This window comes from Clarias gariepinus, chromosome 3 (assembly GCF_024256425.1).
Source record: "Clarias gariepinus isolate MV-2021 ecotype Netherlands chromosome 3, CGAR_prim_01v2, whole genome shotgun sequence".
NCBI classification, from domain to species: Eukaryota; Metazoa; Chordata; class Actinopteri; order Siluriformes; family Clariidae; genus Clarias; species Clarias gariepinus.
The window spans coordinates 13,742,138-13,763,270 of NC_071102.1; the positions used below are offsets into that span (position 1 = coordinate 13,742,138).

The following is a 21,133-nucleotide window of genomic DNA, read 5'->3' on the forward strand; positions in this document are numbered from 1 at the left end:
GTAGTGAACAGATCATCAGGGTTAGTTTAGACTGTGCGGCCCCTTGGTGAGGGTCTGGAGAAGTGGTGCTGACAGAATTTCATGTACCGTTTGATTGCACAACAGCCTGATAAGTAGCAGGTGATAACTGGAGCTGCTTCCTATTCTGACTGTTGTGAATGGATGTGCCAGCAGTTTATTTTGATGGCAAATATTCAAGTGCTACAAAAACACAGATGAAGGTCAGGCCTCAACTTCCTATTAAACAATGAATGTTGGCTCATGCCAAGGCTGATATGAAAGTCGTAAGAAATAACACGACTGGTGTAAATTCCTACAAAATGCTTTTAATAGTTCCAGAAATACCATTTGAAACAATTTCTATTAACTGATGATTGCACTGAAGATAAAAACAAAAATAATGTCCATTCAAGGTCAGCTTTTCCTTTCATGGTTTTCTCATTTTGTCTCAGATGTTTTCTGTGGCAGCTTAAACATCAGGGATAAATGTATATCTATATGTCTATAAACTGTTTTGTACAATGTCCCGTTAAAATTGCTGTTTAACCTTTTGAGTCTCGGACTCTACTCTCGTGCACATTGCAATTTCTCTGTAGCGTTTCTTCTTATTCAACGACTTCATACAGGTTTAGTATGAAAAAGTATTGTACATAACGGCTCATATAAAGAGGGATGAAAAATTCATAACTTTATATAAGGACATCCAGGTCTCAAGGTGTAAAATAAGCTTTGATTTAACTTAATTGAGTTGTGACAGCAGGAGCTGAGAGAGCTGGACAAACTTCCGGCTCAGGCTTCTGCTCCATTACTGTCTTTAGGAAGAGATGAAACAAGAGCAAGTTCTCACTGCAACCACTGACAGCAGGTAGCCGGAATAATGTAGGAAAAGGCTGATTACATGGAAAATAGAGCATGGAAAAAAATCCAAAATAAACCTTGCACACTATTCAAGAGCTATGGTAAGTCTGTCCAGGCTCACATTATACAGTTTTACTGTTATTTCCCTCAGGAATGATTAAGGGTGCACAAACAATTAGGAAGCTAAGATCTCTGAATTAATTACTATTATTAATATTTATATTATTATTATTAGTAACCTAGGTATTATAATCACGATACCAAGGTGCTGATTCGATTAATATTATGATTTTGCAAGTATCTCGGTTTTATAAATATCCTGATCTGATAATATTTTTTTCTGATTTTGTTACAATTTTAGGAGCTTGCACCTTTAAAAAAACAAAAGTTTGTAATAACTCAAAGGTTTTATACCTTAGCTTTGTTTAACAGCGTCGCAAATGAATTAAACATGAGTAATTAAATGTAACCCGTTCCTTATAACAATAGTTAGATATTTTATATAATATATTATAAAGTTATAATTTTATATATATATATATATATATATATATATATATATATATAGGAGTTAGTTAAGTTCTAAATTAAGTGATGTCATCTGCCATCATTATTATTTTTAGACAAACTCGGCCAATAATTAAATAATTCACTCCTACAGTACCACACAGATGCTAATATGTTAATAGTTCACCAACTGTAGGATTACAAATTAAATGTGACACTTTGATGAACTGCGACGGACAGATTTTTGAGAGTACGTGCAGCTTCTTTTTGAGACTAATTCGCTTGAGTTTGGAGAAAAGGGCCAATTGGAGGTTTCTAAAAGTGCACAGCTTTTGATGATGTAACACCATTAAAATGCATTTTTGTTCCACCATCCGGAACCTCGTGCACTCGGCACAGAATCGTTTATGTCCACCTGATCACGATGAAAAGTTGATCATGAGTTGAAAAACAGCTAAGTCTGGTCACTGGCTGATCGACTGGCTGATTGCCCGCAAAAGAATTGTGATCTATGACTGAATCTCTATTATGCAATAACCTCTTAATGAAGCCTTACCTCCTTTATTAGGGGACAGGAGCTCGCATGTTTGGTCTGGGTAAAAGGTCTCGCTCACAGGTTTTACCCTGTTTCTACTGTTCTTGGGAACTGGTGCAGGTTCGTCCCCTCGAGCTAACTAACTCAGGGTTGTGACATCATTTTGCCCGGATATCATAGGTTTCATTTTTTGTTATCCAACTTTGCTATGTCTTTGTCCAGTTAAGCTAATTATATTATTCTTCTGTTTCTAGAACAAATATTAAATCTCAATAATTCCACTTGAGTAACTTTTCATAATCTCTTCCAGATGATGTTTGATTTCTGTTGGATCCAATCCAGATTGTGATTTTTTTAGAAACACTATAAATAAAGCAGTGATTATTTATTATTATTATTATTATTATTATTATTATTATTATTATTAATGTTTCTTTAACTCGTTTCAGTCAGAAAATTTAAATTAATAGAATGTATGATTGTTTTTCCATCTAATAAGCTTGCAGTTGATTCCCTGGGCTAAAAGGGTGTGTAGCAGGAAACTTTTAATCATATAGAAGATTTGCAGGGAAAAGTCTTAGTCACTTGTTTGGCGGCAACTAAGAGTTTAATACGTTTTCTATCATGAAAAAGACCAAGGGAATCAGTATGCAGCAATTTGTACAAAACTAGTTAAGAGGTTCAAGGTTGTAGATCTTTATAAGGACGGGGATGGGAAAAACTTGCAGCATTCCAAATGTCTAATACCCCTATCTCACCTACGCGGTTTCGCGCGGTGGCGGTACGGTTCATCATGAATTACCGTGAGTTTTGGGGCTGTGAGTACGTTTACATCTTTCCGTGTGAAAAATTAAACATGTTTATTTTTTTGGCGGTCCTCGCGGAAGCTTGCGGACCTTAGCGGAACTTCGTGGACCGTTAGCGGAACGTTGGTGGGCAATCGTGGCAGCTCACGGTGTCTAACATTGCATCTCACCGTGAGTCAAACCGCATAGGTGAGATAGGGGTATTAAAGGGTACCTATTTCTATCTTTTTTTCTTTTTTTTTTTCTTTCTTGGTACATAAATGTGCCTGAAGAGATTATTTTAATTTTCCAACTAGACGTCCCAGGCAAGAAGAAAGAAAGCTCCTCCTTCGCCTTAACTCCTGGTCACCTTATTCACAGAAGTCCTGTTTCCTGTATTCTAATTGGCTAGAAAAATGCACTTTCAGAAAGGGGGTGTGGATGACCTGTAGCTCATTAATGTTTCAGCTGGAACATTAACAGGGACACTTTGGAGACCTCTAAGGCTTGAGTTAATGTGCTAAAAAGAATTACAATATTGCACCTTTAAAATTAATTACTCATTCATCCATTCATCTTCCATCCCAGGAGACTTTGGGCATGAGGCAGGGTAAATTATGGACAGGGTGTCAATCCATCGCAGGGCACACACACTATGGGTCATTTGGGAACGTCAATCAACCTAATCTGCCTATCTTTGGACTGTGGGAGAAAACCGGAGTACCTAGAGGAAACTCACAAGCACAGGGAGAACATGCAAACTCCACACACACAGATCCGAGGTGGGGATTCCAGCACAGACCCTGGAGGTGCGAGGCGAAAATTGCTAACCACTACGTCACTGCGCCGCCCAAAATTAATTATAACTGTTTAAACCAAGAAAAGAGAGATTGTGATTAGAATAAACTAGCATTGAAGAGTTTACTGTCATGTAGTATTACAGTTTTTTGCTCAGAGCTAAGTGGATAAATTCCTACAGGTAAAAGAAGGTTGGATGTAGGCCAAGGAAATGTTTGGCTTCCTGGTTAAGGCTTTTTAACTGGGAGCTGCTCCTGCCGCTGCTGCTATTTATTCTTGAGAAAACGTTGCTTTAATTTAGCAAGACAAACTTTCCAGCGGGTTCCTAATCAAAGATGAATAAACAACGCCTGTGAGTTCAGATCTGAAAGCAAATATTTTCCATATCCCGCTCTCTGGCATGTTGGTGGTCAAGGTTAGCGCAGTGAGTCAGGCCTGTGAGAAACAATAGAGATTTAACGGCTCCCTAAACACACACACACACACATTGCATATTTAATTTGCGGTAGAGTTTTACTGTATCTCATATCAGTCATGCTCCGGGGATGCAATGAAGCTTATCACTTCCTCTAGTGTGAGACAACAGTACACTCAGAAGCTGCTCTCGCTTCCTACTGCTATACAAATACAGCAGGAGTGGACAAATCAGTGAACGGGACTCCCGGGACATTTAGATTGCACGTCCAGGGTATTGACTTTTCATTCCTTTTCATTCCATACACATGAGGGTTTAAAACGTAGGTTCTATACTTGATATAGACGCTTTAAACTATGTCTGCCCTGGAATCATTCAAACACTATGGGTAATATGGGAAAGCCAATTAGCCTAATCTAATTGTCTTTGATCTGTGGGAGGAAACTGGAATACCTGGAGAAAACCCACCAAGCACGGGGAGAACATGCGAACTCCATGCACACAGACCCCGCGGCGGGAATCAAACCCTGACCCTGGAGGTGCAAGGCGACAGTGATAACCACTGAGCCATTGTGCTGCCGAGAATAAAACTATAGGCTGAAAACTAAGACTTTTGTCAGACGAACATAATCTTTTACATGCAATACAAGGACAACCTGTACATCAGAGGTGAAATGTCGAGGTCACAAACACGGTGAGCTACAAAATCACGTGCTTGCTCGTTCCCTATTTACCCACATGTTAATGCATTTAACTAGCTAACTGGTTCACCATCTGTTATTTAGTTACGTTAGCTACCCAAACGTGAAACTGGGGTAGTGCACTAGAGCACTTGCATAATAAATGCATGGTTTGTCCATTCCAATGCTTAAAACAGTTTTCAAATCTAAAACTCCTCCAGAACTCCCTAAGAATTTAGGATTTTGTAATATTATGCCAAAGCCTTGTGAACGAATTGTTGACAGTCAGAGAATCATGTAAAGTTCTGGCTGCCAACCACAGTGTATACCACAGTGTATAAAAGATGTCAGAGAATTAGGAAGGAGGGGGGTTGGGGGGCGGTGTGGGGGCCAAGATGGCTTTTTAATTAAAACCATGCTGCTGGTTCCCTGCTGTGAATTATCTGCACTCTCTATGGCCTGGTGGAAATGCTAGCTGAGCAGATGTGTGCAGTCAGAATCTTCAGGGAGGGTCGAGCTGCACCAGCCGAGCGTCGGAAAATCTACATCAGTTCTCCAGAACTCCCACCAGCGACACATTTAAAGTTTTAAATCAGGGTCACTCATTGTTTCCTTTTCAGTAAAACAAAGAAACACGTCTTATTAATTGATTTCCCTCGATTTTCTTTTGTGCCAGGGGAAAAAAAACCAACAACAACAATGAAGATGTGTGTTTTTTGTTCTTGTAGAGAATCCAGGCGATATTACTCAAACTTTGGAGGAGCGCTGTTCCAAATGCTAATGAGCTGTTTGATACAAAGCTTTATGGGATTTCAACTCTGATGTGACTTCATTTCAAGTTCTCAATCAGCACCGAGTCTGTCCTTGGCTGGGATTTCTTCCAATGTGTTTCCCACGAGGGTCCATTTCGGGCTTTGCGTGATTACTCCGGAAAGTGGTTTCCTCATGATGTTCAACATATTTATTCACTCCGTACTGCCGGCTCAGCATTAATGTGGAAAGTCCCGCTAGGTTTTCAGTCATTCATGTTATCTGTGTTTGTGAGCGAGCTCGGCAAACTACAGGTGCAAAGTTATTAGCACATACTGTAAGAAGCAGGAGAAAGAGAAGAGGATGATATTATTATAAGGTGATGATTAAATGCTGTGCGAATTGCTGTAGTTTCAAATCCTGCCAAGTAGCCTTTGAGAAATTAGGTCGTCAAAAAAGTGACGTCCAGGTAAAAGTCACCTGATTAGAATGAAAATGTGTGTTAATATAAGAGGTTATGTGTCCGTTTGTCTAGGCATATCTAGGCACATAGGATAAAAATTTCTCTTGAGGGTCAAAACAAACATTATAAGATGAAAATAGTGATGCTAAAGCAAGAAAATCAAGCTTAAATTTACCTTAAGTTGTTTTTTTTATAAAATAAAAGCGTTTTTGTCTATTAAATCTAAGAGACGGGAAGAATCACATTATTTTACATTGATAATAGAGATGAACGGGTTCATCCTCTAGTGATCAGAATTGGCTGGTTTTTCATCGGTTTGATTGGCCGTGATGGTGGTGTAGTGGTTAGCACTGTCACCTTGCACCAGGGTCCTGGTCCGATTCCTAGCCAGGCTCGATTCCCGCCTCTGTGTGCATGTTCTCCTCGTGCTTGGTGGGTTTCCTCCAGGTACTCCGGTTTCCTTCCACATATCAAGGACCTGCAGATTATGCTGTGTGCCCTGCGATGGATCGCCACCCTGTCTGGGGTGTACCCCCCTCGTGCCCCAAGTCTCCTGGGATAGGCTCCAGGCCCCAGCGACCCTGAATACAGGATGAAGCGGTATAGACGATGAGTGAGTAAGTGATTGATCAACATCACTGTCAGTTGTAGACGTTTCTATACCGAGTGCAAAAGCTTCTAATTGGGATATGCGAAGAAGACATTTTACTGTGCTGTAAAGTACATGTGACAAATAATTAAACATTCTTTTTCTTCTTCTTCTTATGAATGCAGCAACAGAAACGTTAAAAGCCTTCGATCTGACCTTTTCTCCAAACTCCGTGAGGGAATTAGTCTCAAACCCACACGGTTACCCAAGTCTCAAAACATCCCAGATGCTAATTAGTTGAAAATAACCTGTGTTAGAACCCCCGCATGGCCGCGTTAGAAGCTGCTCACACCCACTCAACCCGCGCGCTTAGTGAGAGTTAAGCTTTGAGACTTTGGAGACGTTTGAGGCAGTAAAACGAAGCTGTGGTCCACTCCGAACTATTTACACTCGTTCATGTCGTGTTGTACGACTGAATTTATTATTACGTTTGTTTAGAAATAATAATTATGGTGGATGACGGAGATAACAATGTAGCTCAGTAATAATGTAGCTTAATTTAATTTAAAGGTGAATGTTAAAATCTTTGTATTTGAAGTTATTTTTTTGAATGTGGTGCTTAGTTTTAAAGTGAGAATGTTCCCATTCCTATTGAATTTATTTCTGCATATGTCGGTTCTTTGGTTTATTTCATCATGTTTAATAAAAATTGAATATAAACCTGTATACACTGTAAATGAAATCCTAGTACTTGTCAAGAATCTTCATTCAACTACCTTTTGTATGTCCTCGTTTTTCCTCTGGAAGTTACACAATGTGAATACGGGAGCCTGTGAGTAAACATTTACTGCCTCACCTACAGGGAAGGGACGTCTTGTTCAGCGTATTTATTGTGAGGCCTCTTAGAGAATATTCACCCCTACATCGTGGCATCTTCTCGTCTCTTCACTGTGTTCCTCATCCAGTTTGCTTCTCAGCTCTATTGAGTGATGGATTAAGCTGCTTAATTTCTATTTTAGAATTTATTACGGATGAGCTTGACGCTACACCACGCGAGACAAATCTCATTGTTTCAGTATCTGCGTCCTCGTATAAACTCGTATAAATACGCTGCCAAGGCAGGACGAGTTCCCGTGCTGAAACCTTAATACGTTCATATATATCCTTGACCGGATTGTGAGTTTTACTCGCCTGGCTGTTGTACGCATATACTTTATGAGTAATCCAGTGATGAGATCTCCAGAGCAGAGACGTTGAAACGAGTCTGCAAGGAATTCCGAATTTTGCCCAGATTTTGAGCTGTCTGCAGTCTGTGGTCTCGTATTTTGCAACGTTTTTCATAATGTTGGTTAGTAATCAGGACGGTTAATACTGGGCATCAGCAAAGCCTCCGTGTCTGTTAGATTGCTGTAAGGGTTTGCACAATAAGGAGATCATGAAGTAAGAACCGACACAGAATCACAAAATACCAGACGCCAAGCTTCATCAAGCGGTGAATCGCGATCCAAGTGCGGACTGAGCAAAGGATTTCAGCAGACTTGATCATGTGATTGAACAAATAGTTCCGCAGAGCAGATAAGCTTCTGGGAGGAAAAACCTGGCTGTGGTTCAAGTGTAGTTTTCTGAACATGATCCAGCATCCTTGTATAGCAGATTCACTTTGTTGTTTTGTTTTTGTGTAAATTATTAAACTGAAGACAGCTCAGCGGCTCAGAGGCTCGCTATAGAGCTAGAGACGTAACATGCGAAAGCAGACGTTGGACAGCCGATGAAAGCAACACAACCGCTTCCAGTTGCTGATTAAGCGTTCACAGATTTTTTACTTTTGTTCCGGGTCAGTCTTGCAAGTTGTTTATTTTCCCTTTGCGTACAAATAATTTTGTGTAACTGAACGATTAGAAATGTGATTTGAAGTGTACAGACCCGGGCCTGTACTTGTACCACAGTTAATACCACATAATTTTAGCTCTAATTGTTTACTGCTATATTTCACAGAGTGATCCATCAGGAAACAGATGTTTATGTAACCATGATCCCCACTGTTCTCATCCACTGGTATGCGAGTGGGACGAAATCCCCCTTAGACCTACTCGGAGCTAGTGTGTGGTTTGGGGAAAGACAGAGACCATGCTCTCCTGGGCCTGTCTCTCTCATGACAAGCCACACTATCTAACTTTTACACTAAGTAAAAAAAAAAAACGTAAAGAAATGGCCGGTGCTCTCACACCAACGCGATGGATGTTCATACTAGTGAGAGGACCTGATCCTCTCTGGGAAAAACATTGGAGACATCTTCAAATTCCATGCGATTTATTTTCTACTTTCTAGGACAATACTGGAGATGTCAAAGCTATACGATAACACATGGAATTAGACACAACAACAATAGTCAGGTGTTTTTTAAGACATGAAGGACAGCTGTTCTGGAATAGTTCTTGCAAGAACAGTATTGTCAAGTATATTTGCAAAACCCATCAACCTCCATGATGGAACTGGATCTCATGAAGACCTTTAGGAACGCGAGATCAAAATTTACCTCTGCTGCAGAGGAGAGGTTCATTTAGGGTCACCAGCCTCAGAAATCACCAATTAATACCAACCAGAACCTCAGATTAGAGCCGTTATGAAGGTTTTACAGAGCATAAGTAGCAGAAACATCTCAGTATCAACTGTTCAAAGGAGATTAATGTATATTTTGGACGCCTTCAGCATTGATTTACATTGTAGAAAGAAAGAAAAATCAGCAACGAGCCTGGAGTGGCCAAACTTTTGAAGGGTAGTGTAATTCTTATAAATTTATGCCCGAAATGATGTATACACTTCTTAGGAAGTCTTATTATGTCTTGGGTGTGTATGTATAAGAAGTGGCGTATTAGATGTTTCTGGAAAGGATTTCAACACTAGACACATTTGGCACACTGCTCTGTGTTTAAACAATTCTCTCTCTCTCTCTCTCTTTCTCTCTCTCTCTCTCTCTCTCTCATCAACATAAAGTCTTTTATTATTGCTGGATTACTTGAACTTTTTCAAGAACCGGTCTGTATTTTGACAAGTCGTCCTTTTACGTTTCCAACATGAATGTTGTAATAATTCCTTCTCTTAAACACACACACACCCATTTACACTTGGGTTTAACTAAGAGAAGGGTAATCGCCCTGCCATGCATTTAGAAGGAGTAAGGAAATAAATGCAGACACTGAAAGAGCCTTCATACAGGCGTAAAGTGGTCACACTTAGGATGTGCTTTGTTTCATTAGTCTAACTAATGACTAAGCCACAAAGAGGCTAACCGCGCTGATTTTAAGCAGATTAAATAGGTGTTAGGCATAAGACAATACATTAAGTATATGATACAAGACATATCGTAAAACAGGCTTTACAAAAGACAAAACCGACAATTAATAAAAAAAAATACAATTATTTGTCAAGCGTACCTTACAGCACAGTGAAAATTTTTTTTTGCGTATCCTAGTTATGAAGCTGGGGTCAGAGCGCAAAATACGGTGCCCCTGGAGCAGTTTGGGTTAACGGCCTTGCTCAAGGGCTCAACAGGGGCAGCTTTGACTTTGGCGGGCCTTGGGCTTAAACCCTCAATATTCTGATTAGTAACCCTCAGGCTCAAAGATTGTAAAGATGCATCGATTGCAATTTTTTTGTCTTTAAGAGCTATAATTGACAGGATACGAAAACTTTTTTTTGTTTATTAATTTAAAAAAATTATCAAATCATTATATTTATGTATATAATAAACAAGTACTATTAAATAACTTTAATATTTTCTTTAAAAGTGTGCAAAAATAAAGAACTTTTTTCTGGTTGCTTGTCAAAATCTTTTGCGAATAAAAATAAAATCCAACTCAAAATGAAACCTTCAGAAGGGAGGGTGAAGGCTATCACATGCTTTCTCTGATACGAGAGATTCTTTAGTTAGGGGGCGGGAATAAAGCGCAGATGCACATGATTGGCATGTGCTGCTACAATAGATGTGCGAGAGCACCACTTCTCCGAGAGATCGTGACTGCAGATGGGTAAAGCAGGACTAAAGGTCACTATCTCCCAATAAATGCTGGTATGTTGCGCCACCCTGGATCAGGCCAGAACCGGTTATATCCCAGGCTGATCCGCCCACTGGCCGATCGATCGATGCTTTAAAAAAAATTATAATAAATGCTAGTGCATTTATTTTATAATGGCAACAAACCTTTAATTAACTGTATTTTGATCTCTTACAGTGCAGTGTCATAAATAAGTTTCCTGGCAATGTTATTATTACTGAAAGATTGATGGCAGAGTGTTATTAAATATTGACACAAGCATGTCATACTTCCGTACTTAATTGTACAGATGAGGAAAACAATCGTGGTTTTATTTGATAGGTTTCGTCATTCCCAAAACAAACAGCGTGCTTCTGAATCATGTGTAGATCCGAGATCTGATCACACAGGCAGAGATTTTAGCTCATGTCAGATCCCGATAGAAATCAGCAGTTTACAGTAACTACTTTCTCCACAGAACAGCTGTGAATTCTAGATAGTGGAAAATCTTAAGCAGTACTTTACAAATTTTTGGTATGATAATTTTTTTTCTAAGATCATGCAGGCTAAATAAAATGAGATTGTGGTCACTGTGTCTTTGGCACGTCATGTACCATAATGCTTTCTAATTTTTTGGACTATTAATTGAACATGCTTTGAGGTAGAGTGCTCGGATTCTCCATGCTCTGATCCTGCTAGCGCTAGCGTGTAAGAAGAAATCGAGATGAGAATTGGATGGTTGATACAGGACGTGATATGAGATTTCATCTCGCCAGTATTTAATATTTATAAATGTATATATTTATATGATTTATACATTTATTATTCTGTCTCATGATTACTGATTATTATTATTTTAACTCTATTCACAGTGCGGTCACTTTTTAAAACTTAAAATATTAAATATCTCCCAACTTTGTAGCTCAACAATGGGGGTTCGACCCATTGCTTTCAAACCTTCCTCCTAAGCTGCACTTAAATGATGATCCCAGAAGTGCTCCATTGGATTGAGATCTGGTGATTGTGGAGGGCTTTTAACCTAACTCACCTAAACCAGTTTGAGACGATTTCAGTTTTTGACATGGCGCTTTATCCTTTGGTCATAGAGATATGGACGTGCTCAGCAACAATACTCAGGTAGGCTGTGGAATTTAAACGATGCTCAATTGGTACTAAGGGTCCCAAAGTGTTTTAAGAAAATATTCCCACACCATTACGCCATCACCAGCAGGATGGATCGATGCTGTGCCATCAAATTTTGACCAGAGCATCTGAATGCTGCTGAAGAAATCATGACTTGTCAGACAAGGCAATGTTCTTTCAACCTCAAAGACTCAGACCAACCTGTCTGAACTTTAGCTGATCATCTTGACCAATGCCTTCTTTAGCTGATCATCTTGACCAATGCCTACATGCCGAGAGTTTCTGACATGTGATTAGCTGATTAGATATTTCATTAAGGTGTAACTTAAAATAGTCAATATGAATCCAGGACAAACTAAATCAGAGAATACCTTCATTATATCATGACATTATTATATCTCTCATGTGTGTTTTCATGTGTGGTTTGTATAAATCAGTGTAATCTTCTAGCAAATACTAAGCCATGTTTATCAGAGGCCAGGCGTATTTACTCTGTGAATTTAAACGAGGAGAATTACTGGCCTAGTTTTCTATTAAAATATCACGCTTTGGAAAACATCCATTTATTTTTCCTTCCAAACATTAATGTCTATTTGAATAGTAACACTCGTCTTACAGGGCTGGCTGTCTCAGCAGGGCCGGTTCTCCCTGTAAGAGCTCTCCTTGTGGAAACACCCTGCGTTTTATTCTGGTTCCTGGAAAAACAAACAGCGTGTGCGTGATGCCCAGCTGAATTACAGCCATTCAGTTTGCTTAATGCAACCTAACATGGCTGTTTTCCTGTTTCTTCCTAGTACTCGTGAAGGACAACATCTGAAGGTACTCTCCTGGGTCATGATTTAGTTCATAAGGCAGTAAAAATCTTATAATAACTTTGTGGTTTCATAGCAAAGGAGGCTTGTTTTGGGGATGCAATGTTTGAAAAAGTCACGGTAAAAGGAATTCAAACCTTAAAAATGCTGCGTGAGTGTGTGTGTGGCTGTGCTAGCTGTCGGCGTCCTGCGGCGCTGCATAAACCCAACACCCTGTTTGCCGTGGCTGGTTGTTGTTCTTTCCACTGAGTCCGGGCAGCGTCCTATTACACCTCCCCATCACTACAGAAGCGCACTCGTGTCAGGTGCGGCCGAGCTCCGCGTCCCGTTAAAACAATTTTCACAGCCTGAGTAAACCCATCTGGGAACCTCTGATTCCTTGTGCAAATGAAATGTGAAGTCAGGCAGGTCGGCTGTTAGAAATGGAAAACGGGAAAGGTAAATAAAGAGCCGGAAAACCTTTCTGTATAAGTTCCTCAGCGTCTGAGTGTTAGCCCTGACCCACACACACACGGTACAGACTCTGAGTCAGAGATGCAGACCACGGAGAAAATTCCACCAAGTGCAAACTCGAGTGACATCTAGCTGCAGCCTCGTAAAAGAGAGAAGTAGAGTCTAGTTGAAACTCAACAAGTTTGGGATGGGATTTCAGCCTGCCAACCTTTTGGTCGTGGTCACAGGAACTTAACTGGTCAGTCACTACTGTGTCCTAATCATCAAAACCAAACCGCTGTGATTTATCCCCCTGTTAGGATCTTATTACCTCTCTGGACGACTCTTCGGTCTTCTAGGGGTAACTCTGGACTATCAGTCTTTTTTTCCATCGCATTGCTAACGTTACTCGCTCTCGTCAAGTTTTTCTTGGTAACAGAGAATGCAGCTGCAAAGCATGTTACAACCTTCCTAAGTTCTCCTACACCATCCCTCTTCTTCACCCCCTTCAGTAACCTTCTGTCGCTGCCTGCATCAATTTGCCTACAAAGCCAAAAACACATCAGCACCCATTTACCTTCAGTCATTTATCACACCCCTCACCTCGCACTGCACCACCTTCCCGCTGGTCCCACCATCTCTGAGATCGACTAAGACGTGCATCTAGACTGTTTTCTGTCCTGACTCCTAGCTGGTGGAATAAACTTCCTTTAGATGTCCATACAGTCGAGCCACTGGCAATTTTTAGTCAACGACTGATGACCTGTCTGTTTCTTAGGGATGGGGGTAAAAAAATGAAACCCTTCCCAACAGTGTGTGATTGAAGGTACTTCTAGTTAGTGTAAGCAAATATTTAATGATGGAGGCTTCAAAGCACTTATACAAGTCGCTCTGGATAAGAGCATCTGTTAAATGCCTAAATTTACACAAGTACACATGAGATTCATGTCTGGTGTTACTTCCTGCCGCAGCTCCAAAGCTTAAAAGATAATACGCCTATCTTACCTATGCGGTTTGACTCACTTGGCGGTGAGAAGCGGTGTTAGGCACCGTGAGCTGCGGCGAGTGACCGCCCGACGTTCTGCAAAGTTGTCCAAGGTCTGCGAGCTTCCGTGAGGACAGACAAAAAAAAATTACTGTACGAGTTTCATTTTTCATGCGGAAAGATGAAAATGTAATCCCAGCGCCAAAACTTGCGGCGAATCACGATGAACCGTACTTACGGCCGCCGCGCAAAACCGCATAGGTGAGATAGGGGTATAACAGTGGAAGCCTGGCGGTGCTGGGGCTTGAACCCTCGACCTTCCTATCAATATCACATTAACCAACAGCCATAACCGATTGAGCCACCACACAAATCTCCTCTTAGGGAAAATCTCATTCTTTCCATTTTGTCTGATGCTAATCCATACTAATAGTCGAATGCTACAGCAAGTTTCTTGAACAAACCCCCAAACTCTGATCTGCTCTGTCATTCTTTCCCACCTGTACGAAATCGTCACGGTTAAATGTCGCCCGTGTTTATTAATCAGAGGAAACATCTTGCACAAGCTTTATTGGAGACTTGATAATTTTATTACCTCAGTGCAATGTAGCACCATGTTCCCTCTTGTCTCTTTAAATAGGGTCCAGCCGCAGGGTCCAGAACATGCCGTTAATTAAGGCAGCGGCGCGCAATTAGACCAGCATGGAGCCGCGTGGGGTAGCAGTGCCAAAATTAGCATGCATTTATTTCAGCGTTCGGGGGAAAAAAAAAGTGTTAGAAAATGAATAATACAGCACAGAGAAGCAACGGAGGATGTGTGAGAGCTTTATATTGTCTAATACTAACTAATGAACTTTCAGTAACTCTCACTGCTGCACAGTGACCATGAAAGCAATCCAGAATTCATGTTACGGAAATATATATCAGTATATAACAGTCTCAGTCTAGCTTCCTGCTCCATTAACTGAAGCTAACATGATGTTGTACATCGCTCAGTTGCAGCTTGTGCCCTGCGAGTGATTGGCACCTTGTCCAGGGTGTACCCTGCCTTGTGCCCAAAGTTTCCTGGAATAGGCTCCAGGTACAGGATAAGCGGTATAGAAAGTGAATAAATATTTGAGTGAGCAGGTGTTCCTATTAAAGTGACTGGTGTGGTCCACTTGATGATGTTTGGATGAGCCTATTGACAATTCCACAGTCATGTTCTCATGAGAATGAGAGTCATCCCACTTTCCTTTGTGTTGTAATGTATATGGAGATGCAGCTGAAAAAACAAACAAACAAAAAAAAACACTTTTTAGCCAGCCATGATGGACACGGGTCAAATATATGCTTTGACTATGAAGTATCCAGAAACTTCACAAACACGATCATCAAAGAGTCTAACAAAAGCCCACAGAAGGTTCTGTGTTCTTCCAACAATGATCCGTGATGCGACCAGACCATCAAAGCCTATAGACGATAATAATAGATGAGAATGCAACATAATTCAGGGCTGTGTTCGTGAGGAAACACACCGGACACAGGCTCTGGTCGCGCACAGAGCTTTGCTGATACAGTATACACCGTGGGTACACACAGCAGAACGGTTGTTTTCTTTTTAAAAGAAGGGTTAAAAGCTTCAAGCTGATCCACCCACATAATAAACTCCAGCTAGGAAAATCTCCAGTATCAGCTTTCAGCCGTCAGCCAGAAGGTCCAGGGTTCACCTGCTGCATCCCAGATCTTCCCGTGCGCTGAATGCTAGCGCTCCAGAACGAGCCGTTCTTTCCAGAACATAATGAAAAGCCATTAGATGATTCACATGACTCTTGTGAAGAAAACAGGAACGTGCATGAATCATGCTCGCTTTTCATTTCCAAGGAGCGAGACCACATTACAGTCAGAACGAGGAAACGATAGTTTGTTGGGTTTTTTTTGCCTTTTCTGCAGCGCTGACTTTCTGACTCAGAGTCTCACTCTAATGCGGATCAGCAGTTTGGGCCAAGCAATGGGGCCAAGCAATGGTGCAAATTTTAACACTATAGACAGTATAGACTATTATGGGATAGACTGCGGCTAGAGAAGAAGCAGGCACGAGATGCAAAGTTTGATCAATTGATTTTATGATGGGCTTCGTCATCTTAAGCATGTCTTGTAAGCTTTTTTTTTTTTTTTTTTTAGAGACCTTACGGCCAATGCTTCTAAGATACACATTATTTCTCATAAACTGAACAAGAATCATCGACAATGATTAATACATGTTGTTGCTATTTTTTATCCTTTATTTTCTCTAATGTTTCATATGTTACCTATTTTGTAGGTCCCATGTGTTGCGGTTTCTTTAAAAAGTTAACACGGGTCCGCAAAGCGTGCGTGTTTGTGTGTGTGAATGTTCTAGCTGAAATACCCCTAAGATAAAGCTTTTTTTATACTCCAAACTTCCTTTATTTCCCCCTTTATTTTTCAAATTATAAGTCAGTAGGCTTTGATGGTCTGGTCACATCATGAATCATTGTTGAAGGATCACAGAAGCATATTGTGTTAGACTCTTTGATGGTCGTGTTTGTGAAGTTTCTGGATACTTCATTGTCAAAGCATTTTTATATTTGACCCGTGTCTGTCATGGCTGGCTAAAAGGCGACTTTTGTAAACGTGGTACAGCTGAGGCACGCTCCACCAGTCTGTTACGTACGAGGTCACAATAGGGGATAATCTGCCAAAAAAGAAGCATCAAAAAAGTTAATGTTGAGGTCAATATTTATCTAATTATCAAAGTCAGAGGGAAAGGTACTGTATAGTGTAGAGAAAAGCAAAACAGCAAGGGCAACAAAAGCGGGATAATGAAACAGAATTAAATAAAGGACAAAGTAGATGTGAAGAGGAGAAAGACAAATCAGAAAGAGGTAGTATAAATTAGAAGACTAAGAATTGGACGGAGCAATCATAATAGCGCTTTACTTATATAGTAGGTAAACACTTAACAGGATTCTGGGAGGATTTGCATGACAGTAGGGCTGCAACAAATGATTATTTTAATAATCGATTAATCTGTCGATTATTTTTTCGATTAATCAGATGAAACAAAAATAACAAAAACATTAATTTCCAACCCTTTATTCAACAACAGAACTAAAATCTTTAGAAAGTGCACAAACATGTTGCTCCTTGAGCTGTTATAATAATAATAATGATAATAATAATAATAATAATAATAATGATAATAATAAAATAAAATATAAATGGACTAACACAAAAAATAGACATGTATGCTTTACATCTGCCAAATATATACAGTGGAACCTTGGATTACGAGCATAATTCGTTCCCGAAGCGGCTCGACTTAAAGAATACTCGAAAACCAAATTTAATTTTTAAACACTAACGGAATCACTGCTGTAAAGTAAAAATAAAACAAATTAGCCTTAAGACTTGCTTTGCTTTACACGTGCGCTGTACACACACACACACACACACACACACACGCACACACAGACACAAAATAAAATATGTTTTACACACACACACACACACACACACACACACACACACACACTCGCGGTCACAGTGTTATAGTAAACAGTACACGCGTGCACGGATGTTGATTATACCAGTAAGAGACGCGCACTAAGACCCAGCAGCTTCAGCCATGTATCTTTCCTCTACCTACGCTCGTTTTTTTTAAATTATTTTTGCTCTGCCCTGTCTGAAGTTTTTGTTTAATAATCAAATGTCTCCGTGTCGCGTGACACAACGAATCGATTATAAAATTCGTTGCCAACCCTCGTTACAAATCGTTTTTGCAGCCCTACATGAAAGTGGGACTGTCGAGCATGTGCTGCTCTCGTGCAGGAAATACATGCAGGATATGTCAAAACTTCTAAAATTATGGAGAGTAGAGGGCAATGTTAAATGTCTATTAGAGGACAGGATCGGAAATTGGCTTTAAAAGGCTGAGAAGATGAGGGAGAGTGAGGGAGGTAACTTACCAGATGCCAACCGCCATAAAACAAGAAACAATAATAATTTATGCAACAAACATAAATTATTTAATATAAAAACAGGATAAACAATTGAACTAATTTAAGTGGAAATCAAGGTTTAGCTCGTAACTCGGCTATTTTAAAAATGATCTTTTCTCCACATCACCATCATCTTTTGGAAACGCAAAAGATGAAGGTGAATACCTCAGATTTTGAGCAAAGCTGGTCAGCACCTATTGCATCATACCAGTTTCTACTATAGCGTGAAACATTAAGTGATTACCTCATAAATACAAAATGTATCGTGTTGTGTGGAAGCCTAAGGTTTGACTCCCCCTTCTGGCCAGGTTGTTAATATGTCCTGTGTGACTTATTGTATTACTGTAAGTCCCCTACATACGATCATTTCAAGTTATGAACTTTTGAATATACAAACATGCGTTTGCGCCTAATTTAGATCACATGACCAGCATGAATTGTCACTTGCGCGCAGCGTGCATCCCAGGATGTCCGGAAGCAAGCGAAAAACAGCGGCGATGAAGCTGGTACTGATGAGAATTGCTAATGTAAATAATTGAGAGAACGGAGCAAGGTGAAGAGAGAGTAGACATTGCTAGTTTTTTTAACATAAATTGTTCAACCATCAGCACGATTGAAAAACGAGGACAAGATAATGAAATGTGTTAGTTTTGTACTGTGTATAGCCAACTGTCTTGGTGTCCTAATACCAAGACAAGTTTGTTGGACTTGCGAACAAATCGGACTTGCGAACAAGCTCACGGAATGGAACTCATTTGAATGTTGGGGACTTAAGTGTGTCCTTTTGCTATGCTTTACCATTCATTACACAATTTTGAGACATTTGACTGAACTGTTGAGCTGGCATGCTTATACAAGCAGGTGTACATAGTTCAGGTGAATAGAAACTGTTTTTAAATATTTTGGTGACATGCTTGCCCTCCACTTCTCCATCCATCAGCATGGATTTGCAGTGTTGCCTCATCATCAGAATACTTAGCTAGAATATGGACAACCACACTAAAAATATTCTTAGAAGGAAAGTGCTCCATGTGCGTTTGGTAATGTGTGGATAATGACACCTGCAGTACCGAGCTTTGTATGCAGTCTACTCTTAACTCCACCAGAGCTATTCCTGTACCTTAGGCGCCTCAGGCGGTGTTTAAATTAACACACACCGCGCTCGGCCTTGTGTCTGCATTTAATTGGTAAGTCTGACTGCAGCCCAAATGAGCCATAAAACAAGATGTTTCCCTTTGGCCACGCAACAAAACATGCCCATAAAAGTGTAGTCACTGCTGGACTGGAGCAGTCCGACTGTGCTCGCTCTGGCAGACTGTTTAAGCTTTATAATAGAAACGGATGGCTTTGTAGCCATGTGACTACACACTATTTATTGCAGGACAAGACATGCCGCTGGTAATCGTAGCTTTAACCAGGCAGGATTGCTTTGTGTTTCAGATCGACACCACGTCTCGGACCTTTAATAGAAAAGAATCCTGGCAGTGACTGGGTCACTGTGAATTGATTTTTTTTTTTTATGAATTTGCATTCGCTATATGTACTGCGACATCCAGCTCTGGCTATAACTGAGCATGCAAGGACTTCTTGTAAATTTGAATCTTCTTGCAACATAAAAAAACATTTCCTGCCTTGTGCATTAAAGCATGTCTAGATCTGTTTCTGATTCACCAAATGTCTCCTCCTTCTATCTGTCTCTGTCTTCACAGGACACACGGGGCGATTCATCATCGCCTTGTTCAGCACCAGCCTGCTGTTCCTGCTCGCCCAGGTCACCTTCCAGATCTGCCTATACACAGTGCCTGGCCTGGACGATGCTCTGGGACACAACTGTGAGTAACCAGCGTGTCTAGATCTGACTCCTGCTGTAAGAGGCATGTTGCCCAAATGGTGCACACGATGCTGAATCCAGTACGAGATGATGTCGGTCCTGTGGGTGGCAGCTTCAGATGTTGAACAGGCGCCATTTTTGAAGGAGTCAGCAAGTTGACCCAGAGTACTCACTCGACATATTTTTAGCAATTATTATCAGGAGCTGCCATGTCCGTTTACACGAACATTTACACTTAACAGATCCCTTTTACACTTAACAGATCCCTTTTAAAGTCCAAGCACTGCCTCATGTTAGTGCATCTGGTCTAAGACTTATAATATCACTGAGCTCGAACCTTTTTTTGAGGTTGAGTAACGTCCCCAACACTGTTAACTACACACTCTTTACATTAACTGGTCTAAAGCCAACGGCTGCGATAAACCCATTTAAAATGAGAGAAGGGGTGCTTTGTGCTGTCCAGTGTGAGCAGCCATGATGAGCTGATGTGACTTTGTAAACAGGAAGTAAGGGGCCTTTCCCACATTCCTGTCCCATAGTAAAAGTTTTTGACAGACATTAAATTTAGCAATTGACTACGAAAGGTTAAGATGCACTTATGAATCCCGTAATAGAGTCTTGAGTTTAGATGGATTTCTAACATTTCAGCCAAGGATTTAGTATATTGTATATTAAAGCGTACTGTTTAGTTTAGCGTGCAGAGTCGGGTTTAGCCATTTTAGGAGATTTGTTCTGTTAAGCGAGGAATTCGGGGTATTTCTGGACTATACGATTCACTATGACGAGGTACAACCGTCCAGAAATGCCACAGTGTTATTCAGTTAGTGACTACAATTCGAAATGTTCACCACAGACAGAATTTTTTGTCTGGCTAGGATTTCTCCCAGACTGTGGTGTGCCCCACTGAATTCTCACAAACGTCTTGATAATCTACGATCGCACCAATTCAGGACTGTGGTATTCGAGAGAGCTGCACCAGGATGAAGTTTAAAATTCTAAGTTAAATTCTAAGTTAAGCAAGTAATTTTAGAGGGTTTTACCATTTGTAGATGGGAATTACCTCGAGTGGAGCATAAGCCCCGCCCACAGTTTATCTCTTGGAGAAACACACTCCAAAACGATCGTGTCCTTTTTTAACTGTGTAGCAGATCGTTAATTGAATTGTTTTCACTTGTGCTTGACTTCTGTTTATCATATTTTTTTGTTTTGTTTTTAATCTCTTTAATCTTGGATTATGATTTTGACAGGTTAATAGTGACAGCTTCTGTTGAACGTGTTGCACATCATCAGTGGTACATTATTGACTTCTGCTGTCCTGATGTCACAAAATCCAAATGAACTGTTTAACGAACTGACTTTTTATTGATTTTTTTTTGTTATGATGTTTCCATGTCCATTTTTATATCTAAGAGATCGCCAATAAGCCTTCTGTTGTAAAATTAAATGAATGAAGGCCAAATATTTGTGTGTGTATGTTTTTGTGCTCTACGATGGATTGGCACCCTGTCCAGGGTG

The 21,133-nt window shown here is 40.3% G+C and overlaps 1 protein-coding gene across 1 annotated transcript in view; it reads left to right on the forward strand.

Moving 5' to 3' along the window:
• piezo1 (piezo-type mechanosensitive ion channel component 1) overlaps positions 1-21,133 on the forward strand; it is a 113,132-nt gene that overhangs the window by 41,019 nt on the left and 50,980 nt on the right. The window contains exon 3 of the mRNA XM_053493314.1: positions 19,497-19,619. Coding sequence (XP_053349289.1) covers positions 19,497-19,619 — 123 coding nt within the window. The remainder of the gene's footprint in view (positions 1-19,496; positions 19,620-21,133) is intronic.